We start from the raw sequence: 27390 nt of genomic DNA, 5'->3' as shown, positions 1-27390 counted from the left end.
GGAAGTAACTGCAGAAGCGGAGAGAATAAATCAGATTCATGAAAAAACCCATCCATTACATGGGCATATTCCAGCAGCGAGTCTTGTAAACAGCAGCAGCTGCAGCTAGGAAACAATTACGGATTTCTCTACTTGAGAATAATTCTATCTGGCATCTTGTGACGGGTCGAAGGGTAATGTTTTAATTCTCCGCCGTAGTCGTGTCGTCTTAAACTATTGGTTCAATGGAGGAAATTTACGGTGATATGAGTTAAACATTATTTGTTGTAATGTTACTTACATAATGTGTAATTTAACGTCACATCACAGCTTCTGTGGTTCTGCTACAGGGGCGATAAAATTTGTGTGGAACAATTCAGGTAAAAAACGAGATATGAGAAAACGTAGTTCTGTACCTGAATCTGATATATTGTTTCCAGTGTTGTGTTGACACTATAGCTTGCTTTGTTAACAGAACGTTTTATTTTTACCGCGCGAAACAGCTTCATCAGGAGGTCTGATTTACAGATATGGTAATTGTGTCGTTAGGTTAGCGTAATTCGTTCCATAATCGGTGCTGGCGCTGATCTGAAAACCAGTTCCGGACCAGTTAGCGGACTACGTCGACGCTCTATAAATCTCACACACAGGCAATCTCGCGAGCAGAGTGAAGCGCCTGGTTATGAGATAATGATTATCATTTGGGGCAGTTATGCCGTCGTTGTAGTTTTAAGGTATGTTCTGTTGCTTTTTATTGAATACCACATCGTGTAACTTAATCAACTTTAGCACTACATTCAATAACATCAGGATGGAATCTGACGAGTTGGCAAGACCGGTACGGGTCAGTTCTTCTGGCGCGTGGATGTGTGTGGGCGGGTCTTCCACATCACAGGAGCGCGGTAAGTCTCATGAGAAGTTGTGGAGCGAGTAGACGCCTATTTTCATGTGTCGTAATATTTCGCGAAGTAATAAGTGCATTACGAGAACTGTTGTGAATTGCACAATTCATTAATGAAGTTAAGAACTCCCTGCTTAGTTATCTATTATGACCACTGATAATACAGTGATGTTAACTTTCAAACGCCGTAAATCATTGAGATACATCTTGTTAAGAGTGGCTGTTGCGTGCAAGGGACGGATGAACGTAAAATTATCACATAGACAATATTGTGGGTAGAGCAAACCAAAGACTGCGATTCATTGGCAGAACACTTAGAAGGTGCAACAGGTCTACTAAAGAGACTGCTTACACCACGCTTGTCCGCCCTATTCTGGATTACTCAAAAATTTCAAATGTGTGTGAAATCTTATGGGACTTAACTGCTAAGGTCATCAGTCCCTAAGCTTACACACACTACTTAACCTAAATTATCCTAAGGACAAACACACACACACACATGCCCGAGGGAGGACTCGAACCTCCGCCGGGGTCAGCCGCACAGTCTATGACTGCAGCGGCTCAGACCGCTAGGCTAATCCCGCGCGACTTCTGGATTACTGCTGTGCGGTATGGGATCCGCATCAGGTGGGACTGACGGATGTCATCGAAAAACCACAAAGAAGGGCAGCTCGTTTAGTACTATCGTGGAATAGGGGAGATAGTACCACAGACATAATACGTGAATTACAGTGGCACTCTTTAAAACAAAGGCGTTTTCCGTTGCGACGGGATCTTCTCATGAAGTTTCAATCACCAATTTTCTCCTCCGATTGCGAAAACATTCTGTTAGCACCCATCTACATAGGGAGAATTGATCATCACGATAAAATAAATCAGGGCTCGAACAGAAAAATTTAAGTGCTCGTTTTTCCCGCGTGCCTTTCGAGAGTGGAATGGTAGAGAGACAGCTTGAAGGTGGTTCACTGAACCCTCTGCCAGGTACTTTATTGTGAATAGCAGAGTAATCACGTAGATGTAGAATGCACTACCTTGGGCAAAACCAATTCAAACCATTTCTAAATAGCAGACTACCAATTAACAGTCAATATCGGCACGTATTCCAGTGACTATAGTGGGAAAGGTGACACAGTTGTGAGACGCTGTAATCGGATTCGGGAGGCATAGGGTTCAAATATCAGTCTGACCATCCATATTAATTTTTCCGTGATTTCCCCACATCTCTCAAGGCAAATCCTGGCCTTTGAAAGGGTGCGAGCGATTTCCTTCCACGTCGTTTTCCAAAGCGAGTTTGGGCCTCATCTTTAATGACCTAGATGCCGACAGGACATTAAACTCTACTCTTACTTCCTTTAGTATCTAAAAAATTGACAACCTACAAAAACTTCCGTGGCAGCTTCAGTATTGTCCCTATTTCTTCCAGATATTCTCCATCTTCGTGTACAAACATTCTCTGCAAGCCACAATACTGTGCATAGTGGAGGATACATTGTACCACTGCTCCTCATTACTTTTCCTATTCCACCCACAAATGGAACCAGTGAAAAACAACTGTCTGGTATAATGGAGGATACATTGTACCACTGCTGCTCATTATTTTTCCTATTCCACCCACAAATGGAACCCGTGAAAAACAACTGTCTATATGGTTCTGTACGGGAACTAATTTCTCTTATCCTGTCTTCGTGGTCTTTAAGCGACATGCACCTTAGTGGCAGCAGAATCTTTCTGCGGCCAGCCGAAAATGGCGATTTACTAAATTTTGTGGATAGTTTATCGCGAGTGTTACGCAAGCGTTCTGTACGCAGCTCCTAGAATTCTCCCAATAAATCGAAGTCGACTGTACGCCTTCCCTACTACCGACCTTAGGTGATGGTTCCATTTCATGTCTCTTTGCAGTGTTATACCCACTTCGCCAGAAGATGATGGGTACGAAACTCATTGAAACGTTGCGACAAGACGATGCCACCACTCGGCTGATAGCCCGAGAAGAATTCATCAGTGGAATACGCCGAGAAAGACTGAAATCGCATAGACGTGACTGTGTCAAGTATCACACCGCTAGTGTTATATTAGAACATTGCAGAACTGTTTTTCTTACTCTTGTTACCTTTTCCACATTTACAGCAAGCTGACGTTCATCACACCAAATAGAAAGCCTGTGTAAGCCATCCGGTGTCCTTCTACAGTCAGTCACAGACTACATTTAACAGTACACTACAGTGTCATCCACGTAAAGCCACAGGTTGCTGCCCAACCTTTCCTTCAGATCGTTCGTATAAACAGAGCGATACTAAAACACGAACCTTTCCTCTGTTTCCAATGACACTCACCGTCGAGGACAATGTACTGGCTTCTGTTACCTTAAAGTCTTCGAGCCACTCACATGTCTGAGTACTTTTTCCGTATTCTCGGACCTTCGTGAACAGTCTACAGTGTGGCTCTGTATCAAACGCTCTCCGGAAAGCTAGGAACGTGGAATTTGCCTGTTCTCCTTCGTCTTTGGTTCACAGGATGTTGTGCTGAAAAGGGTAAGCCGAGTTTTGCACGAACGATGCTTCCAAAACCCACGTTCATTTGTTGATTGAACTAATTGACGACCACTCAACTGCTTATCTGTTCTCCCAGCAGAAAAACGCTGCTAGCTTTTTTGATGAATTTATTAAGTTTAGTAACCACTGTTACTACAATGACATCGTGATTAATAATCCCTTCCTCTATGCTGCCATTGTCGATAAGGTCCGGCCTATTTTTAACTATGAGCCCTAAAATATTTCCACCGCTCAAAAGTCGTCTCACTAGTGAAACTTCCCCTTTGAATGTAAAGAATGATTGTGCTGGTAAAACTTCTACTTTACTTGATTTTCAAACTCCAGAGTGAACCTGAACGTACTGAGACTGTTTTCTCTTTACTGATTCTCAACATTTCTAAATTGACACGCAATATTTTAGCGCAACGCAATCTGACTTTCAATAATCCCTACAAAAGAATAGCCCAGACTAACAATAACCTATACCTATCATGAATCACTTACGTCACAAAAATCTTCGTTACTCGAACTACTGCAATACATCGAGCGCCAATACTGTTAGCTAAATAAAAGATTCTAATTACTGAAGGCACTAACTACTGATAGGCATATAATTAGCAAATGAAAGATTTTGATAGAGAACAAACAAAGTAGTTGCCTTAATAGTGTTCAAAAGTCATTATATATATAGTTTAACAAATTTCTTTTTATGACGGACACACGTCCAGATCGTCCGCTCTCAAAATTCTGCCATCTCTCTCCCCACATCCACCACTGCTGTCGGCTCACCTCCAACTGCTGTTTACATCCAACTGCCCAACAATACACAGGCGAATAACTTCCAACAACGAGTCCAACCAGCCACAGACTGCACACAGCGCAGTCAGCGATTTATAGAGAGCGCTACGTGGCGTTACCAACATAAAAACCTAAACAGCCTACTTACAATAGTTGCTCAAGACTTTTTTCGTGGAAAGCGTTCAGAACCACTTCGCAAAACTATCCGTATCATGTATTACGAATCTGTAGACGTCTCAATCTATAATGGGTAAGTGAAAGTCACCTCCACCTAATATTACATGGCCAGGGTACTTCCGCACTACTAAATGTAGACGTTCTTGAATGATTCTCCAACTGTTCCACTAAAGCCGGCTGCCCTGAAGCAACACCTCTCATTAATCTGAGGTCACCTAGACCCGTTGCTAGCGACCACATAACTTCGTAGTCAGATTCAATTTCGACCACGGTAAACATAATATTTTTGTCGAGTGCAATGAACATTCCCCCACCTTATATGTTCAACATGTAACTTTGACGTGCGTCCCACACCTCATTAAATATTTCGGAGATTTTCACTTCGTGTGCTATCCAGCTCTCGTTTCCGAGTATAATTTGAGAGCGTCACATTTCCTGAAGGGCAAGAAATTCACGGACTTTGTTACAAATTCTTCATCTATTTACCGTAAAGTCTTGTTATCTTCATCAATTTACCGTTGAAGTCTTGTTATTCGGAGTACTCACTTTGCACATAATCTGATTTTGCTCTTTGCGGAATGACGAGCGTTCATCACAGGACCTCAAACTATCACCTAACCTAAAAGAACCGTGTGCACTCCACATTTACATTGTCCCTTCGTTGAACATTAAAGTAATCTGGGTGTTCGTATTGAAAGAATACTTCATCGTATTGCACAGGAGTGATAAATGTTCCATCATCCAGTTCACCTGTTACTAAATGAAACCCAATGTCTCACTGTCAAAGTCAAAACACGTAATACACAAATCCTCGTTTTAAGGCTTTGAAATATTAATTTCGGAAAACCTAAGGTTCCCAGAGGCACCCCAGGTTATTTTTACTCTTCTGTTTATTTCTGTTTATGTCCGTGCTGTCAGTATCTTCAACTGCTCAAAGAATGATAAATCACCCAATGGATGTATTTCATTGCTGAATAGTACTATTCGCTTTTTGCTACGTTGTTTGTACAGTCTTCTTTTGCGGACCGGTCGCTTAGAATCAAGTGAAAACAACATTTTTTGGCCTTCCTTTTAGTCCAGCATTCTTTCATGCACAATGAGTGACCATCTGTTGCTCCGTCCATATCTGTTGTTTGAACCTTTTCTCGCCTTCCTGGTAACCCCGTGTTTGTGTGAGTTTTCTGGTTGTATCTAGGTGCTGTAAATTTGGCGATATCAAATGCTTAATTTCCTTTCTGTTACATTACATCGTATTGGTCTAGTAACTTCATTCATCAAGAGTGAGTGAATCTGATGGGTTAGCGTGTTTATGTACATTTTGTCTGTGTGTACCATGAGTTGGACTCTTTGGATACACATTGTATCCGCCATTGTAGGGACATGCCTGTAATTTCCTCAGTGAATTCGGGTGACGTATACCATCTTTCTTCTTCTTGCTTCGAATGGGCCTACTTTCGACCACGCTTGTTCAACTGTTGGGCGTATTCCATCTGTCATTAATCGTCCTAAGATTTTTACTCATACTTGTATGTCTTTTTACCTTTCATTCACTTTTAACGTCTTTGTTGGATAGCAAGTATCCCAGCCCACAATGCCGTACGCTCATTTTCATTTCACTGACGCATAGCGTGCTTCTGGTTTGATCATTGTTGTATAAGCTTGCATTGTACAGTTCCAAGTCATTTTTTGCTAACTGAAACGCGGTTTTTACTTTCTGAAGTCTGTGTTCTATAACCTTCTTTTCGTTACAATTCTCACTGATCCATTCAATTCAATATTTACATTTTTTTAAATTGAATGCTTTGTTATCGGAAATTTTTAGCCAATCCGATGGTGTTTATACGTCAGTCAGAATTTTTTCAGGTAAAATTAGTACTCCTACTTTCCTTGTCCATACCTGCAATATTTCAGGCTGTGTTTGTGCATCACTGATGTCTTTGTTAATTAGTGATATGCCATGTGCAAACACAATCTAATTCTGTAAGTTTGAGTTTAGGTCCTAGTCGCTGTGTTGGTGCACCTGCTCTTCTCCAGTCTCTTAAAGTTTTTTCAAGGACACAGCTGAACAGTAATAGGAATAAGTCATCCCCTAGTCGTATTTCTGTGTGTATTTTTAATTCTTTCCTTGATTCTTCCATAAATGTCACTTTTACTTTCGTTGCTAAGGGAGTTTCCTTTCTGATGTTCGTTGTCTTTTACTTGACCCAAATTTAGGCAGTATTCCGAAGAGAGGTTCTCGGTCTATAATGACATATTTCATTTTTAACACTTTCTTAGTAAGTCACTTTCTTGTCTCTCTGTTCGTTCGGTACAAATTTTGCATTTGGTTTTAAACTAACTTCCCTTTGCGCTAGAGACTTGAACTTCCAACACAATCCACAACTGGATGACGATGCAATATTAACTTGCTTTTGTGTCTAGCGTGTGGCAGAGGGTACTTTGTGTATCACTGCTATTTCCCTAGTTTCTTGTTCCAGTTGCATATGTTTTGCTGCAATAACTATCCCTGATAAGTTGGTGAGTGAGCTCGAATCTCTATAATTTTTACCTTCAAGATCTTTTCACGAGATACACGTAGGCGCAAGGAACTATTGATGGACTTAGGTGAATAGAAACTGAAATAAACTTGAAATTTGCCACATGCCTCTGTTGTAGCATCATTAAAATGTTGGAAATCAGTTGAAAAATTTCACTCACACAAGACTAAAAAGCAGGATAATCATTCATCATTTAATTTAAAACTTCTTAACATAACACGTTTTTAAAATGGAATAAAAAGTGTAAAACAGTCTCTCCTAGCCTTGTACAGATTCATAATCCCATAGACATAGTCCTTACAATTTATCAGGTTATTCTGTACGGGTTTAGGAATCTGCATGGGCTAGTAGAAATTAATTTGTACTTTTAGTCTGTTTTAAAAACGAGTTATATTAAAAAAATTTATGTAAATAATTATTTTTTTTCTTCTTAACATGACATTTGTAACGACTTATCCTTATTTCAGTACAATTTATCAGCTGTTGGTGAGCTGAGCACCTAGTCGTGGCTCTGTTTGGCTGAGAAGAACTTCGGATAGAATTTCGTGAGTAACTGAAAGTAGTGAGATTTCACGATAGTTGTTCGGATCTGTCTTACTTCCGTTTCTATTTAAGGGGAGTACGTACGTCCTATACCCACAGTGTTAAATCTGCAATATTGATGACCAGTTATCTCAGAACCTGTGACAGATAGAGATCTGAAATTTTTGGGATGTATAGTATCACTCCTTTTCTGATTACTGAACCAGAATCAAAATGTACAGAGAAATAATTAGCTAGTTATGATTTTTTTTAAACTGTTGTTCAATATTTTCTTTTAAAAGTCCACTTTTTCTTCCGTAAGTAAAAAACCGTTAGAGGTAGAGATGTTTTGGGAGGTTCAGTAGCTGCAGTATACAAAGTGGTAACATAGTGTAAAATCAGAGATAAGTATCTGTAATAGTTCTTGAGATAATGGGTCAAATAATTTTAGAAATGTCATTTCCGGCAAATCAAGTTCAAACATTTTATTTTATATTAACTTACACATGGAGGCATGACAGCTTCTAGAAACAGCCAGGCCCATAATCAGCATTATCTGGATCCTGTTCTTGACTATGCTGCAAACCTAGAAGCTTCCTTCTTTTCCTGCCTCTTGCTTCTTTAGTCATTTCCTCTGCTGCACGCTGGGCTTTCATGATCCTAAGTCGATCCATTCACTGAAAGGCTTGCAGTGTGTTGGCACCTGGAGTGATACCAAGTTCCTTTACTACCCCAATTCTTCCCTTTATACCATCATTAAACGTTACCACAGCATCAAAAACACCCAAGCATAGAGTTTTCCTTCCTACAAATACGTGTTTTGGTATGCGGCTACAAATGACATTATTGAAAGACGCATTCGGGTTTTGTGTTCGACCATGGAGACATTTGGAAAGAAGGTCAGGATGAGCTAATTCTCTATAAATTGGTTTAATAGCTCCCATCACTGCAGATGGTATGCTATTTTTGTGCCTAAATTTTTCCTCGCTACCCGCTGCCTCAGCTTTGCGGTACTTGAACCATGAATCAGCACCAGGTGGACAACACCAGGTGGACAAAGACTATGTATAGGTGTATCATCAGTGGAAGATTTGTGGAAGAATGTAGCCCACACTGCTCGTTTCATCCCTTGTAGGTCATGTGTATTGTTTCTTATTGCCATTCCATATTAATGCTGGAGTTGATCAACGTTTTTGTCTGTAAGTCTTCCTTTACCATTTAGAGTCTTTCCATCTGATAACTTCTCTTTTCCTTTTGTCTGCTTCAATTTTCGGAGACGTGTTCCCATCCGTTTCTGAACGTGGCCCACACATTCAATCTTAACAATCGGCTTATTACCATAAGGCTGTCTTTCCACTACTGATTTGTAAGCTTTTGAATCACCATCCCCCAAGTACTCAGTGTAACACACACCTCTCTCGTGTTGTGAACGTCTGAACATAGAAACAACTGCAGTAGCCTCCATACCCCCACTAGTTTCCTCACAATTCTTAGCACAATTTGTTTTATGGCTTTCACTTGTTTCATCAACTGATTTACACTGATGACAGTATTTAGTTAGCACTTCAATGTCTAAAACTTTACCTGTGTCAACAATAGTGACAGTTGTAACCGCATTTTTGGATGTGTGACCTCTCTTCTGCCATGTGCCATCAACTGCCACAGATAAGTCTGTGGTGTTATTTAATTCTACTACTTCTTTAGCAGCAGCTTTCATAAAAGCAACAGCAACAGATTTGACACATTCACCAATTACTTCTGTGTACTTACTTGATCTGGTTGGTGGGTTTGGCAAGTTCAGCATTGCACACAATACTTCAGCTGCAGTCAATCCCTTCCTAATGCACCCCATTCCATACAGGAATCTAGCATTGCTCTCAAATAAGTCATTCTTGCACTTTTCAGAAGTCCAAAATGATGTCGAGAGCGTGCAAACTTCGCACTGAATATCAACTTTGTTAGCCAGTCCAGTCCTTGCAGATGAGTCCTCAGAGATGCTAATTTGCCCACCACAAATCTTACATGACACAGCATCTTGCAAAACTTGTCATAACACACTCAAATCTAAAAGAACATAACCTAAACTATTTTGATCTTTGGCAATAAATAAATCCTCATGGTCTCCAAGTTTCCTCTTCGAAGCACTACTAGGCGTGTCCTTATCACGGGTCTGTGAAAAACCTATTTCAGGATCAACACTGGATTCAGATTTTTTGATATGCTGATTTCCATGGAAACGTCGCTTCTTAAAACAACCCTTTCTTTTCGTCATGTTGAAAAGAGGTATAAGAGCGTATAATAACACACCAAACCACTATGTTTTCAGTTCAAAACTTATGAAACACGACCACCACAAAGTAAATAAACAAAATGCATGTGCTATACCGCCATTTCTGTTTCCACAGTGCATCCAACCTCTTAACACGAACATTAACATGATTTCAAGGAATAAATAGCTAAAAACCACAGCCTTCTAGATTGAATAGTTCAAGAGATAGAGATACTTACGCAAGTCAGTGCAGAACGACCGGATAATTTTACACACGCACTAGTAATTTTGAAATTATAAAAACTGCACTTCCAATTGGAATTTTTCGACAAATAATGCATCAAATTATTCAGGAGAGATCAAATATTAATAAGAGATAAAAATCCGAAAATGTCACTTTTTGACCAATTCCGCCATACGTACTCCCCTTAATGAGTGTATAATTGCCGTCTTCCAATCTTTTCGGACTTTTCTGGTTCGTCAGACTTGATCAGACACTTATTTCAGTTCTAATGAATAGTTATTTCCTGTTAATTGCTTAACCTTTATTGTTCTTCCTTACTATAAGCTTATTTCGACGTTACTGCCATTTTCTATTACATCCTACAATCATTATGCATAGTATAGATGCCGTCAATAAGATGGTACTTTAGATAAAATATGTATGGAGGCATACTTACGTTAAGTTGTTCATAACGTAGGTACATACTGTAAGTGTTCCTTGTTGCTATTTTCTTGCTGTCATCTCATGAACAAGTATAAATTTTCCATAAGATTTTACAGTTGGTTGTATTTTGACAGGTTAGAAGCTTGATCCAAGTTTACTTGCGTTAAGTTTTTATAGCGTATTTATATGGTGGACTTCTATATGGTTGGACTTGTATATGTCCTTGCTGTCTTATATCGTGAATAATTATGTATTTTTCGTAATATTTGACAGTTTCATAGCTTTTTTCAGAGATTTTGTATCTTTACATTTGTTTACCTACAACAAAGATACTGTGGTTTGAGTTGTTGTTTGTGCAGTCTTTGGTGTACGCTGTAATATGGTTTATCGTTTCAAAATGATAATAATTTTTTCTAAAAGGTGTTGATGCTTTAGATCTGTTTGTAGGTTTAGAATGTCTTGAGGTTTGTTTTTTATGTGTAGATAAATTTCAGCCTCTTCCAGAATATTCGTGTTGATTCATTTAGTAGCGTTATGCACTATATGGATTACTGTTTTGATGTTTTCTGTTTTATGTTTGTAGGTTTTTAACTGTAGAAAGAAGATGACGGGTTAATGTCGGAATCTCTTGTTTGCTCTCTATATTTGATGTAGAAGCTACGTCCCTTTTGTTCTGCATATTTTTCGCAATTTGCGCAATTAATTTTGTGTACTCCACGATATGAGTATTTTGGTATTGTGGTTTTTGCTGAATGGACTTTAATGCCTAAGTTGTTAGATGTTGTACCGTCTAATTAACAGCATCTATATTACGTATAATGGTTGCAGATTGTACTAGAAAATAGCAATAACGCCGAAATAAGCTTATCTACGGAAGAACAATTAAGTTTAAGCAGTTAACAGGAAATAAAGATTCATTAAAGTGTCATACTGTGACCTGTAATCCTTTGAGTCCTAAAAACACAAAAAAATTAATTTTCAAATTTTCACAAAATCGGTGATTGTCATCTTAGTAATCGACGGATAAAAGAAGAAATTGGAAAAAGTAAACAATCAAATGTTTCAAATTTGTGGTTCTACTTTCGAACTACAGGGATGTGTTGTTTTCAACCACCCTTTATTTCATGATATATATTCTAAAGCGATTTCTCATTTTTCCTGGACATAGTCCCTCATCTCGAAACGCCCATGAACTCTTACCGCCTAAAAAATTGTGCCCTAAATAACAAGCAATTATGGGGCTAAAATTTAATAACTTCATATCAAAAGTACATACTGCACCAGTGATATCATATCGAAACTACTCATGACCGTAGTAGCATAAACTCAAATTCACAAGAACTTTAGATATACTTACTTCCAGTGTATAAACTCCTCAAAATGATCACTATAAAAAGAAATCATATGTGACAATCTCATGCAATCACGCAGCACAGTTTCCGTATCGACTGTTGTTTTGAACGCTGAGTGCCTGCTACAATTCACAGTATTCATAGCAGTACCTCAGTGCACTAATAGATGTCTCTGTCTTGGAATGGCATTGATGATTTCACGCGAAAGGCACTGGTTCTTCCAAAAATAATTAATGAAATGGTGGTTTCAGGCAGAACCCACTGGTATTCAAAGGGTTAAAGCCTACTTTCAGATTTCATCTGTCAAGTTCTTCCATTCGTGTTGAATTTTATCTGCACGTTGAAACAGAATAAAGGTATCAAGACAATAACAAAGAACAGAGGCATAGAGATACCAGTTGTACCTGGGTTGTGTCGTGGAGCTCGCATCTACGAGGTGTAAATTGCAGTGAACAGAGTGGGATTGGACATGTCTCCTGTTCCAGAGTGTCCCGTGCTGGACTTCCGCTCGCCGCCGGGCCCGCCGCAGAAGCTGCCGTTTGTCTTCCTGCCGCTGCGCGGGCAGATCGTCCATCCCAGCGCCGACATCGCCCTGCCCGGTGAGTCGCCCACTGTCAAACCTGACTACAGTAAATGTGTGGGGAAAAAAATCACTGGTGGCCGTCTTATTTAAATGTTATACTGATCGAATTTTCTCATTTTGAGAAATCAGAAGGAGCGCTCTATTTTATTTGGTAAAAACTTTCTAACGCCTAGCTCGCATAAATACTTCTTTATTTACAACAACCGGTTTCGACATGCTTTGCTATCATCTTCAGTTCTTCGAAAATTTTTGTTATAAACTGTGTTCGTTTTGAGTTGGAACCTAACGCCAAGCGCCCATGTTAGTGGATAATATGTAGCACATTATACAAAGGCTTGTCATAAATTATACACTTACAATGAAAAAGCATAAATATTTGATTAGCTGCAATCCAGCTACCGTACGCGAAGAAGCATCTTGGGCCATGTCCATATATGAAACGCTCACAGGTGACTGTTACGTCATTTTATAAGTATTTTATTTATGACATATCATTGTATAATTTGGGCAATGGCCTTGCCACAGTGGATACGCCGGTTCCCGTCAGATCAGCGAAGTTAAGCGCTGTCGGGTGTGGCCGGCACTTGGATGAGTGACCATCCAGGCTGCCATGCGCTGTTGCCGTTTTTCGGGGTGCACTCAGCTTCGTAATGCCAATTGAGGAACTACTCGACCGAATAGTAGCGGCTCCGGTCACAGAAAACCATCGTAACGATCGGGAGAGCGGTGTGCTGACCACACGCCCCTCCTATCCGCATCCTCATTGAGGATGACACAGCGGTCGGATGGTCCCGATGGGCCACTTGTGGCCTGAAGACGGAGTGCTTTGCTTTGTATAATGTGGTGCGTTTTATCTACTAGGATGGCATCTTGCCATGAGGTTCCAAATCAAAATGAACACGTTTTGTAACAAAAATTTTTAAAGACTTAAAGATGACAGCAATGTCTGTGGAAACTGGTTGTCGTAAATAAAGAAATATTTATGCGATCTTGACTGTAGATAGTTTTCACTTAAATGTTCTACCATATTACAGTTTCACTGTGCTAGTAGTATTAACTTTGTTATAATCTAATAAGAGGGAAAGTCAATCAGCACGGACTCTGCAATGACGCGCCTTGACTTCGCTTGTTGTTCTTTTGTATTACCTTTGCTGGTTCCGTCATCAGCTCTGCTCGTGCTTATTGAATCTCTCCTCATGACTGTTCCGTTGGCCCAGTTAGCCAATCCAGACACAGCACTGGGGTTCCTGCACTGGGGGTGGAAGCCTATACTTTGCATATCCTGAGGGGAGCCAGTCAGCGACTCCAAACCTCTCTTGCCTGAAAAAGAAGATTTTAGACTAGGGAGGCATCAAAGAAGATTACAGACTAGAGTGGCGTTGTTCTCATGGTAAGGATGGCCATGTTTTGGTGTTTTGGCAAAAAACATGTACCTAGATGGGACCACAATCCCCCATTTACTGAGTAATCCAATCTTTCCAGGCTGACTATTTTCAATTTCTGGAAGAAGGCTGTTAAGCTTCCAGACAGTCGTGCCCATGCCGCTCACTTAAAAATCTGGCAACTTCCTGGCATCAGAGGAGGGGGAGGGGGTCGCAGAACTACCTCCACTAGACACATACACCAGTCGCTCTGTCCTATTGGCCCAGCTTCTAACACGAGATTACATGGAGTTGTATGACATTCTCACCATTTGACCAAAAACTCAGTTTACAGCAGTCTCTCTTAAATGTCTCCCTCCACCCACTTTCAGCCATCTTCTGTAATGGACTGGCACCTGGTGCCCTTCTGTCCAACCCTAAATGGAAGGAGGGACAGCTTCGGCCAGAAGTCCCTCTGCAGGTAAGAACCACTGAACACTGTTTCCCAGAATCACTCATACAGTCAGGTTGCTGCTCTCAGCATTTATGGCCCCCTTTTCAGCTCCCTTTGTTGTCAGTCTCCTCTATTACGGTCCCCTGGGTACAAGCTCTCTATAGGTTACATACCCAGTTGCAAGAACATTCTGTCTCCGATTTCCTCATGTAGAAAAAGTCATTAGCCGAACATAGCGTATGTAGTTCTGGGGAACACCTCTCAAGATGTCCATAGTGACATGTTCAAATGCAATACGAATGCTTACCTTCAAGTCCTGTAGGTATCTAACCTTGGTTCAGTACACTAGATCCTTTACAAAACCACACAGGAAGAAGTGTAGTGGAGTGAATTCAAATCGATCGTGGCGGCCATTGATTTGGACCATCTTATCCAATCCAACTGTCCAGGAAATTTTCATCTAAAAATTGACAGACATTTAGCGACCAGTGGGGTGGCGCCGCATCCTGTTCGAATATAACATCAGGTTGCAGGTGTCCCGATTGTGGCACGGCACACTCTTGTAACATGTCCAGGTAAATACCACTGTTGATGGGAGACTCCATGAAAAAGAATGGACCAATGATGCAATTGTGCATTAGACCGTACCAAACATTGATCTTGTGATTGTTTCTTTCCATTTCACATGTAACATTAAGATGCTGTGAGCATCATATATATAAACATTATAACGATTCAGTTTGTGGGAACATGAAACGTTGCCTCATCGGAAAAACAAATCTTGTCCAGAAGGTCACTGTTTGTGTCAATCTTGATTAGCATATCCACTACAGACTGTTCTCACTGAGGTTTGTCTGTAGGCTTTAATGTCTAAAGTGGCTCCACCTTGTAGGGATGTAGCCATAACTTATTATGAAATACATTGTGCACTGTTGATCGACTCATTCCCAACTCTCTCACCGCCATAGGCACCGATTTTGGCAGACTGCTAGCAAACGCATGTAGTGTCTTGTCCACATTGGACTCGGAAACAGATGGGCGACCCCAGGGAACACTACCTGTTTCCATAAATGCCAATCCCGAATAGTTGGTCGGGATGGTGGTTGCCTTCCATACCGTATCCGAGAGTTTCGTTGCACTTTGCATCGAATGTCGTCTGTGTGAACCAGGCTACAAGCTGAGCTTTCTCCTGCGGCGTCCACATTTTATCAGGTTTTCAAGTACAATTTTGCGTCAAAATTGGGTCACCTAGAAGGTAAAAAACAGTTTTATGAGTTATCTATCACACGTTGAAAATGATTTGTTCATTTTTAGTGTTGTTTTAAAGTAATTCAAGTCTGAAGTTGTAAAGATAACTTATGGACATCTTGTATAAACTAATCCTTTCCTGTTGTTCAGTACTGGATATCGTGCCATAACAGTATGTAAGGGGTAGTCAATCGCAAAACGAGACAGTCAGAAAAAAGTAAGTAAAATTTTTATAATTTCAAAAGGAATCGGCATAACTGTTAATACATTTCTCCCGTTGTGAGCCAATATGGTCAATGCCTTCACGGAAAAATGTTTGCAGTTACGTACGGGATCATGACTGTACCCAGGCGTGGACTTCTTCATCCGAAGCAAATGGACATTGACGAATGTCTTTCAAACCGCACGGGGAGAGAACTGGACTCTACGGATGATGTGTAAGGTTCCCCAGCAAAACTTCTGCAGCATGCTCGAAAAAGTTTTGGGAACACGTGGGCGGGCCTACGAGGACGACGAAGAGGTGCGTATCTGGATAAAATCATGGTTCCGTTGGCGGACACAAATATTTTTTGATGACGGTTTGTTCAAATGGCTCTGAGCACTATGGGACTTAACTTCTGAGGTCATCAGTCCCCTAGAACTTAGAACTACTTAAACCTAACTAACCTAAGGACATCACACACATCCATGCCCGAGGCAGGATTCGAACCTGCGACCTGCGACTGTAGCGGTCCCGCTGTTCCAGACTGTAGCGCCTAGAACCGCTCGGCCACTCCGGCCGGGTTTGATGACGGCATTGGCCGCCTCGTCTCATGGGGATGGGGGGTAAATGTATTAACAGTTACGACGATTACTTTTGAAATAATAAACGATTTACCTTTTTTCCGTTTGTCCCTCATATTTGCGGCTACTATCATACCAGGGAATAGTAACAGTACACATTGGCTGGTAGCACAGCCTCTCTTGACGAGGCTGGAGAGAGAGGTGCGCCAGTGTAGTGTTCCCAGCGACCACATTCAACACACGAGTGCAGCACCACGTGGACGTATCTACCTGTGAAGGGAACGGGGGTAACGGATGTTACCAGACTGCATGCGACGCCGTCATACGGGCCCGGTGCCCTGGAGTGACGGTCTGGGGTGCCACTGGATTCACAACATGATTATCCAGAGTCTGTGGAGCCAGTAATTTAGACAGTAGGAGTTACGTATCTGTCGTGTTAAGGCTGATGGTTGTGCTGTATCTTCGAGATCCCTGTCGCATTTTCCAATAAGATAACGCAAGTTTATATAAATGAAATGACACAATTTCAGAGACTTTACTGTTCTCATACAGATATGATTTCATGTATATAGACTGAAGTGGCGAATGGAAATGTGTACCGAGGCCGGGGATCGAACCCAGATCTCCTGCTAACTAGGTAGTTTCGTTAGCCACTAAGCCACCTTGGCACAGCGGTTCATGCAGCTACACAGGTTACCCTGGCTCGCCTCCCTCCCCGAACAAAATTCCCATTGCCGCCGCAGTCTACGTTAAATTCCCCTTACTACAGTACAACGACGGAGGAGGACGATGAGTTGACCTAGAAGAAGCGGTGCTTCCTCGAGTGGATGAGGTGCCTGCAGTGAGCACTCGGTCAGTTGCATATGAAATTAATTTTCGGCAGAGTACTGTTTATACATAAAATGGTATACGTATGAGGCCAGTGAGGTCTCTGAAATCCTGTCATTTCATTTGTATAAGTACGTGCACCTGAGTTTCAGGCTGGATCTCCCATTTATGTTAGAGGCTGAAGTGCTATTCGAGAACTTGGAGAGCCTTATCAGTTGTGTTTGTGTGTAAGAAGGAATTTAAGGTAGACTGGGACGGCAGTGGGAATTTGAATCGAGGAGGGAGGCGTGCGAGGGTAATCTGTGTAGTTGTGTTAACCGCTGTTCCAAGGTGGCTTAGTGGCTAACGCACCTGCATAATAAGCAGAAGACCCGGGTTCGATGCCTGGCCTTGGTACAAGTTTTCACTCCCTGCTTTAGCTTATATACATAAAAAAGAGATTTTATATGTTGCCCTTACTGTTCTGACAAACATCAATAGAAAAGGAGTTGGACTGATGCTTTGGTCAGGATGTTTGCAGGATCTCTCACACATTGGAAACTTCTGGTCATGGCTTGCAGATGGACTAGAACGCTACTACTGGCCAGTCACTAGGAATGACAAACTTTGGCGTACCGCTGAAATAATGGTTCAAATGGCTCTGAGCACTATGGGACTTAACAGCTGTGGTCATCAGTCCCCAAGAACTTAGAACTACTTAAACCTAACTAACCCAAGGACATCACACACATCCATGCCCGAGGCAGGATTCGAACCTGCGACCGTAGCAGTCGCGCGGTTCCGGACTGCGCGCCTAGAACCGCGAGACCACCGCGGCCGGCACCGCTGAAATAGCGTGGAATGGTCTACCCATAGTTGGAATTCAAAATCAGTTCAACTCGATGACCAGGCGGGTTATGGCCTTTACCGCTGCCATAGGTGACTGATCTACGTACTAAATTTCGCTCCCAGAATACCCCCCCCCCCATCCCCCCCAAGGCAGCTACAGGTTTCTGCTTACTATACAGTATACGTGCAATTATTATTGTGAGATTATGGTTCCGGAGCTTCTCTTCAGGTTTTTATTGTTGTTACATCTCATCGGCTAATATTACCCATTATTTCTCGCTATTCTCCAGAGCACTGATCTCGTTCTCCAGGTCTGATTCTTTTTCTAATTTCGCTGTACATATCTATCAGGTAATACGTTCGACAAAATCGTATTGGAGAAACTATTTATCGCAATGTTAATTAGACTGATATTTATGAAACGTGGTTATTGCTAGTATGAACAACGAGTAAAATAAATCATAAACTCTGCATTTTTATTTTCCAAGCGCAAAGGACGCTGATCCATACACTGGCTGAAAATTCCGCATGGCATAAATCAGTGTTGCGAACACAGAAAATGTGTCAGTATAAACGCTCTTAGCTAGAGTTGTAACACTTGTGGCAAACATGGCGCCTGTAGCTGTCACTGCCACACACGCTGCCCTGCGTTAGCCTAGGCAGCTCCTTTTCACCTGTGGCCAATGACGTCACTGTTAATAGCGCCATGCGAACCATAATTCATGATGGCGACATTGCTTGTAAATCATTGTAGATCTTATATATAGTCAACTCACGCTGGCTGAAGAGAATCCTACACACAGTGGTAGTTTTGTTCATGCGTGTAAATAATATTTACAAGAAACTTATTGGAGTGGGTTAACTACAGAAAGATAGTGTTAGAAAGATGAAAAAATGACTGTAAATAAGCAACATATCTGTTATTAATATGTTGTCGTCAGTCACACTCGCTATTTTTTTCTGTTTCAGTCCAACGCGTCTAGGAGCCAAAACTAAATTCTCAAGGGCGATAATGACGTTAATAAAAAAAAGTTCAAATGGCTCTAAGCACTATGGGACTTAACATTTGAGGTCATAAGTCCCCTAGACTTAAAACTACTTAAACCTAACCAACCTAAGGACATCACACACATCCATGCCCGAGGCAGGATTCGAACATGCGACCGTACCAGCAGCGCAGTTCCGGACTGAAACGCCTAGAACCGCTCGGTCACAGCGGCCGGCTGACGTTAATCAGTTTATCACCTCAATGCCGTTACGAAATGTTCATCTTCAGTATTGGTAAAAAACTTCAGCATGTACACTTACACTTCAGATATCGTAATATACTTATAGAGCCCATAAACATGTTACATTATCTGAAATGCAAGTGTAAATGTTGTAGTCCCATAGTGACCGCCATGACACGATTAGATTTATTACCGCATGCACAGAGGCACCTAAGCAATTATTCTTTCAGTACTCCCTACGCGAATGGAACAGGATGAGCACCAAAAAGAGATACAACGGAAAATGTAGTCTGACATGCAATTCATAGTTTTCGCAGAATTTGAATGAATGTCTAGACACTACACATCACATGAGTTTGGCTGATGATTGATTCAGTTAAACTACAAATGCTGCATTAAATATCTTTGAGCAGTGTTTTTCAATAGAGCGTCATCTATTCAGTTCGGCGCTACATTTTACTTTCTGGAAAGGCTTCTGTTTCTGGAACTTACGTCTCTTCATTCTAATCTTGTTACCAGTCTTTGCGGCAGTCTAATAACTCTTTTAATTTTTATTTGCTGTTATATTCCAGTCTCTTATACACTCCTGGAAATGGAAAAAAGAACACATTGACACCGGTGTGTCAGACCCACCATACTTGCTCCGGACACTGCGAGAGGGCTGTACAAGCAATGATCACACGCACGGCACAGCGGACACACCAGGACCCGCGGTGTTGGCCGTCGAATGGCGCTAGCTGCGCAGCATTTGTGCACCGCCGCCGTCAGTGTCAGCCAGTTTGCCGTGGCATACGGAGCTCCATCGCAGTCTTTAACACTGGTAGCATGCCGCGACAGCGTGGACGTGAACCGTATGTGCAGTTGACGGACTTTGAGCGAGGGCGTATAGTGGGCATGCGGGAGCCGGGTGGACGTACCGTCGAATTGCTCAACACGTGGGGCGTGAGGTCTCCACAGTACATCGATGTTGTCGCCAGTGGTCGGCGGAAGGTGCACGTGCCCGTCGACCTGGGACCGGACCGCAGCGACGCACGGATGCACGCCAAGACCGTAGGATCCTACGCAGTGCCGTAGGGGACCGCACCGCCACTTCCCAGCAAATTAGGGACACTGTTGCTCCTGGGGTATCGGCGAGGACCATTCGCAACCGTCTCCATGAAGCTGGGCTACGGTCCCGCACACCGTTAGGCCGTCTTCCGCTCACGCCCCAACATCGTGCAGCCCGCCTCCAGTGGTGTCGCGACAGGCGTGAATGGAGGGACGAATGGAGACGTGTCGTCTTCAGCGATGAGAGTCGCTTCTGCCTTGGTGCCAATGATGGTCGTATGCGTGTTTGGCGCCGTGCAGGTGAGCGCCACAATCAGGACTGCATACGACCGAGGCACACAGGGCCAACACCCGGCATCATGGTGTGGGGAGCGATCTCCTACACTGGCCGTACACCACTGGTGATCGTCGAGGGGACACTGAATAGTGCACGGTACATCCAAACCGTCATCGAACCCATCGTTCTACCATTCCTAGACCGGCAAGGGAACTTGCTGTTCCAACAGGACAATGCACGTCCGCATGTATCCCGTGCCACCCAACGTGCTCTAGAAGGTGTAAGTCAACTACCCTGGCCAGCAAGATCTCCGGATCTGTCCCCCATTGAGCATGTTTGGGACTGGATGAAGCGTCGTCTCACGCGGTCTGCACGTCCAGCACGAACGCTGGTCCAACTGAGGCGCCAGGTGGAAATGGCATGGCAAGCCGTTCCACAGGACTACATCCAGCATCTCTACGATCGTCTCCATGGGAGAATAGCAGCCTGCATTGCTGCGAAAGGTGGATATACACTGTACTAGTGCCGACGTTGTGCATGCTCTGTTGCCTGTGTCTATGTGCCTGTGGTTTAGTCAGTGTGATCATGTGATGTATCTGACCCCAGGAATGTGTCAATAAAGTTTCCCCTTCCTGGGACAATGAATTCACGGTGTTCTTATTTCAATTTCCAGGAGTGTAGATCTAACAAGGGAATGGTCCATTAAGACATGTTGAAACCTACGCTGAAAATTTTTACTCGGGAAGAAGACAACGAAAGAAATGCTTTGTCAAAATTTTAGCTGTTAAGATGCACTGCAAGTATTACAAAAATAGCTGAAAATTGCCAAATTCGTAGCGCGCCAGACGGCGGTGGAAATGTACACCCCAACTGGCACTGTAGGAACCGCGCATACGCAACTAGACACAAACAAAGCCGAGGTCGGCGATACATTTGTAAACAGGAAACACGACACAATGCGATCGTAATTTGTAAACGACGTTTCAGGTTACCATTGGTTGATAGTTTTTCTGACACTACAAGTACACAGTTACTATTCTCTCGAACTAGCCACTCAGGTAACATCTATTATAAATTATCAGTTGCTTTTTGCAGTATTGTTAAGTATTGACAATACAGATAAAGCTGAATTAATGTATACTGTTCTTTCGTAAGGCATGCCTGCTAATAGTCCTATTTTTTCTTCCAGGCTCACAGTAATGTGGAATCCAACTACCGTTCTCAATTTAGCAATGATGAAATACTAAAAACGTGATTTTCAGCCGAAATATCCTACTCCTGAGGGCGTACATATGTGTCATTTGCTAGTTGATTTCTTTAACATTCATTCGAATGATATCGACATTTCGTTTGAAATTGTGGATACGTTAGAAGAAATTGGAAAAAACTGTGACGATTCCATCAACTGTGGTTCGTACGACGTCAGTTGTGCGAGTAACAGTTCTGAAGAAGAACACCTGCAACAACTTTCAGCGACAACAAAGAAAAGGCAGTGAAGTATTGGTTAAACGAAGGAGGGAAAAAACGCTTGACGTTACATAGTGTGCAAAGGCGTTTTCGTTTCGTAAAATCGGAGCGTAAAATGTACAAATGGAAGAATGAATTACACGCGTAAGAAATGTGCGCCAAACGGAAACCCGAAACCATCTGAATGAAAAACTGTTCGAAAGAGGTAGAACTGCCCTTGAGAAGGAAGTCGCAAAATTACCAAGTTTACGTCACATAAACGTGTAGAACAGCTGCCAGTGATAGACAATGCTACAGAGAAATTCACAGCTGACTTAAAGACGAAACTTGCTGCTATCCCGGAAACTGCTGTATAACGCTGATCAGTCCGGTTTCGTGAAAGAACTGCGTGCGCACCGCACTTTATCATTTCGGGATGAAAAAAAAAGAGAGAGTCGGTTGCCCAATCAATGAATGCAATGACACATTCTTATACGATAATGCCAGTGATTAGTATGAGTTGTTTACTGTTTCCGCAGCTGTATACCTGTCTTCAAGGACTGCAAGGCAAATTAGGACCAAAAATGAAAAAAACGACTGTTTAGTTGCAAAAATCTTGTAATCGACGTATCAGAATCTGGAGAAATGGGAAAGAATAATTTTCAACATTTCGTTCGAAACGTATTCCTACCAGCTGCAGGAACTAATTCATTGCTTTTGTTGGATCATGGTCTGGACATAACGACGCCTATGTTTTTGTGGAGGACGACGGAAAATCGGTAGATGTAATGTGGATTCCGCCTGGAACTATTAGTGCTATCCAACCTCTCGATAAGGAATTTTTTGAACAGTGGAAAGTATTTTTCAGGAAATCATCAGACAACATAATTTTCGATAACTCTCTCTCATTTCAGGTTTATTAGCGGAACAGTATTCTTAAGCTCCAGTCATTTGTGCATTACCAGTTTTCTTCGTCACGCTTTACGATTTTGATCAAGTATGCCTGGTATGCAGTGCAATATCCATAACAATGGCCGGGACCATGTCTGACTTCATCCCAGTTCTGTCTACTGCGAATTGCTTGGCTGCATCATTTTTTTCCTTTGTCTGGTGTGTCTGGTGCAAGGAAAATGTTTGTTTGTATCATTCAATAGACACTTTTCATTTCTGTGATGACTGCAGGAAATACACATAGAACCGTTTCACTGATAGTCAAATGTACATCATTCAAACATTATTATAAGGAATGGCCTACAGGAAGTGTTATAAAATGTGGTACTGCAAGATACATTTCATTTTAACAAATTACAAATTGATGGAAGTCGTCTGTGACGTCAAACACTGTCATGATTTTATTTTCTCTGCTAGCCCCTTTAACAGAATTACATGTGCAACGAATTGAACTGTCGATATGAAGTTATTAAAAAAATGTTTGTATAGTTTAAGCGAGATTTTTACCGGAGCAAACAAGCTAACAAGCACGAGCAAAAGAGAACTCTGTCTGGTGTACTTGGTAGGTCTCTTGCAGGGCTTTCAACTGGACGCCACTGCAGCTACTTAACGTGTCCCGAATCTTCTCCGGTTACCTAATCAGAAAATGGAGACCTGCAGTTTAACGTGCAATCCGAACTACATCTCTTTCTCGGCTACTCCAACATCTGTGAGCGGTGAGTGCTCGGTTAAAAATCACAGTGAAAAAGTTGTAGCCTGAACGGGATTTTTTACCCCCCCCCCCCAACCTATGGATCACGAAGTGCGCGCTTTTCCACTAGACCATTTTTGTTTTAGAAAAAAAAAGAAAAGGAATATGATCAGTAGACTTTACACGCGTTGTGGAAGTGCTAGCTGTGTCACCTCTTGAGATGATGCTCGACGTCGGTAATTAGTGTTCTATCTATAAATTTTTCCTCAATAGTAATGAGAGGTCAGGAAAAAATGGAGCCGAAATACAAGAAAAATTTTGGACCATTGCTAAGTAGAGTGGGAGATGCAATAATGTGTAAAGTGCATGATCTCCACGCATGTCACGCTTCCATACAACTTGAGCTTCCTTCCCTGCGCCATTTTGCATACTCCGTCAAGAACAGTGCGCTCGCCTTGCAAAATAATCTTCAAATCTTCAGTGACTAACAAAGTTTCGCATTGTGGCTCTAACAAGATAGAGTTGTATCCTGTATGACGAGTATTAGCTTCAGAACTGAAAATTAACAACACAGCGTTCATAGGCAATGTTCGCTACCTCGTGGTCTCTTCCGTTCAAACGATGCTACCCTTATACACACGAACGGTAGTGAATTTTCTGCAAATGCTCATTCGCAGGTGTTACTTACATTCCCTTTTCTGTAAACCGGGCTTTAGATGCTTAAAATTGGTGTCTATGAACTCCAGATAATTCCGCTATGCGGCGCTGTTTGAGTGATTCGCCGAGTCGTGCGCTAGGCGGGCAGGGCTGTGCAAACCGCTGTTATAAGCTGTTCTTCGCGCGGCAAAACCGTGTAACTTCAACATTTTCTACAAAATAATTGCAGTGCCTCTTAGCAGCTAAAATATTGGCAGTGCATTTCTTTCGTTGTCTTCTTCTTGTGTAAAAAATTGCAGAGTAGGTTTCGACGTGTCTTATCCATTCCCTTGTAAGTGGATATTACTGCAATATTTAGAGAAAGGAATTTTCTGGAAGGTAACCGTGCCATCTGCGCAAAGACAAAGCCTCCAGTTAATAATCAGGAAAACTGGGGTATAGCTGAATCGTTGAATGCTAAGCAGCTACACATTTCTGAGATGACACGTTGACAAACGTTTCATAAGGATTATGTATTCCCTCTTCGTTTGCGCCATGTGTCAATGGTTTTCTGGAAGGCACATGTCAGCCTACACGAAAGACACATACCGTAGACACGAACAATACAAATAGCTGGTAGAAGAATGAGACAACAGGATGAAGAGCTAACGGACTTTCAGAGAGGTAATTCTACTGACCTAAAAGCAGACTGCTGCGTTGTACGGCTCAATTAGCTGTCATGTGGGCTGTGGGGGCTTGACATTAGATCGTTGTGAGAGTGGTGGACTTAATAATAGAGACTACCAGAAAAAATAACCGTTAGGCACTCACACAGACACAGGAAGCTCACGTCCTTTTGTATGTGGTGTCCATCTCTTGGCAGACTGACTGCCAGAAGCTCCCAGGAAGTTGAGGAATGCCATCTATATGTATAAAAATTGGTGTGTGTGTGTGAGAGAGAGAGTGTGTGTGTTTGTGTGTGCGTGCGTGTATGTGTTGTGTGTGTGTGCGTGTGCGTGCGTGTGCGTATGTTTAGCACTTCTGACTTCTTTACCAAGTGTCTATTATTCTAGACATTGGAAATCAATTATTAAATAGGATTCAAATTGCTTTCGTGTCTATTTTAAGGGCCTTTGTTTAACGAGCAGATTATAATAACACTGGGCACACATACAAATCTGATTGTCCTGTCATACAAATCAGAACCTAGAGACATAAAATGGAACAGGACGACTGCTATCTACTCTCGTATAAGCACTGACCTGTCTTCGCAAGATTCACGTTGGTAGCAGCACAGTCGTTCTGCAGTCCGTCGCAAACGCCGGTTCTCTAAACTGTCTCAGAACCATTTTGCCCTCCAGGATTTCCCATTTTACTTCACGGAATATTTCCGTAATACTCGCGTGTTGATTGAATCTACCGGTAACAAATCTAACAGCAAGCTTGTGAATTACATCGATGTATTTTATTAACTCCACGTGGTGAGGAACCGAAACAGTCAAAGATTACCGAAAAATGGGACGCACAAGGTTCTTGCAAGGTCTCCTTTATAGGGGCGCTAAACTTTGCTAGAAATCTCGCAATAAATCAGAGTCGTCCATCCTTCTTCCCCAGAATCGACCCTAAGTGATTGTTACATTTCATGTTGCTTTGCGGTGTTTCACCTAGATATTTAATCGAGGTGATTTAGTCCACTACCTTCGAAGCTTACTGGATTGTTTTTGCTACTCATCTGCGTTAACTTGCATTTTTCTACATTTGTAATAAGGTGTCATTCATCACATCAAACAGACCTCTACCCAAATTATCCTGTATCCTCCTACAGTCATTCAACAGTGACACTTTCCCGTAATCTATAACGTCATCGGCAACAGTCGCAGATTACTGCTCACCCTATCCGTCATATAATTTGTGTGTACAGAGAACAAAAGCAATCCTATCACAGTTCCCCAACACTCTTGTCTCTGACGACGGCTCACGTCAAGGTCAACGTACTGGGTTCTATTACTTAAAAAGTCTTCGAGACACTCGTCCACATAAAAAATTGTTCCGTATGCTCGGACATTTGTTAACGGTCTACAGTGTGGCACTGTGTCAGATGCTTCCCTGGAATCTAAAAATATTGAAACTTCTCCTTTGTAAGTAAATAATGACAGTGCTGGAAAAACTCTTACGTTCTTTGATTTTCAAACAGCTGAGCAAAACTCAACGTAATCAGACAGTTTTCTCTTTACTTATTCTGATCATCACTAAACTGACACACAATATTTTTAGCGCAACGCAATCTGACTTTCAATAATCCCTACAAAAGAATGGCCCTGACTAACAATAACCTATACCTTTCATGAATCACTTACCTCACAAAAATCTTCGTTACTCGAACTACTGCAATACTGCGACCGCCAATACTGCCAGCTAAATAAAAGATTCTAACTACTGAATGCACTCACTACTGATAGGCATAGTTAGCAAATGAAAGATTTTGATAAAGAACAAACAATGTATTTACCTTAATAGCGTTCAAAAGTCAATATATATTTGTGACATCCAATTAAGCAAATTTCCTTTTTCTGACGGACACACGTCCAGATCGTGCTCTTAGTAGCTTCTCAAAACTCTGGCATCTCTCTCCCCACATCCACCACTGCTGGCGGCTCCCCTCCAACTGCCCAACACAACGCGCTGTTCACATCCGACTGTCCAACACTACACAAGAAAAAATCCCAACAATGAGTCCAACCAGCCACAGACTGCACACAGCGCAGTCAGCGATTTTCATACAGAGCACTACGTGGCGTTACCAGCATAAAAACCTTAACAGCCTACTTACAATATGGAATCTGCCTATTACCCTTCATCCAGGGTTCGCAGGATATCGTGCGAGAGAACGGCAAGTAGAATTTCGCACGAGCGATTCTTTCTAAATACGTGTTGATTTGTGAATAACAGCTGTTCTCTTTCAAGAAATTTAATTATATTCGAGCTTAGAATATGCTCAAGAATTCTAAACTAAACTGACGTTCTCGCAGTTGGTCTGTAATTTTGCAACCTCATTTTCCTCCTTCTTATAAAGGATTATTCATTTGCACCTCCAGGGTTTCAGATGGCAACTCTACAAAAATTACAAGACATACAGAAAAACGACACATATCAGTGGATAGAGCATACCTCCAAGATCCTGTTCATACTACGCTCACTGTCATAATTGTAGAGAGCTTTTCCAACAGGCTCACATTTGCCATGTGTGCCGCCCGCTGTGGCCGAGCGGCTCTTGGCGCTTCAGTCCGAAACTACG

The 27390-nt window shown here is 42.0% G+C and overlaps 1 protein-coding gene across 1 annotated transcript in view; it reads left to right on the top strand.

Annotated features, from left to right (window-relative positions):
* Positions 1-12202: 12202 nt before the first annotated feature.
* The window catches only part of LOC126263324 (uncharacterized), a 164298-nt gene continuing 149110 nt past the window's right edge, over positions 12203-27390 (top strand). The window contains exon 1 of the mRNA XM_049960413.1: positions 12203-12332. Within this exon, the coding sequence (XP_049816370.1) occupies positions 12203-12332 (130 nt within the window). The remainder of the gene's footprint in view (positions 12333-27390) is intronic.

This window comes from Schistocerca nitens, chromosome 6 (genome assembly GCF_023898315.1).
Source record: "Schistocerca nitens isolate TAMUIC-IGC-003100 chromosome 6, iqSchNite1.1, whole genome shotgun sequence".
Taxonomy (NCBI): Eukaryota; Metazoa; Arthropoda; class Insecta; order Orthoptera; family Acrididae; genus Schistocerca; species Schistocerca nitens.
This window is presented reverse-complemented; position numbering and strand designations above follow the sequence as displayed.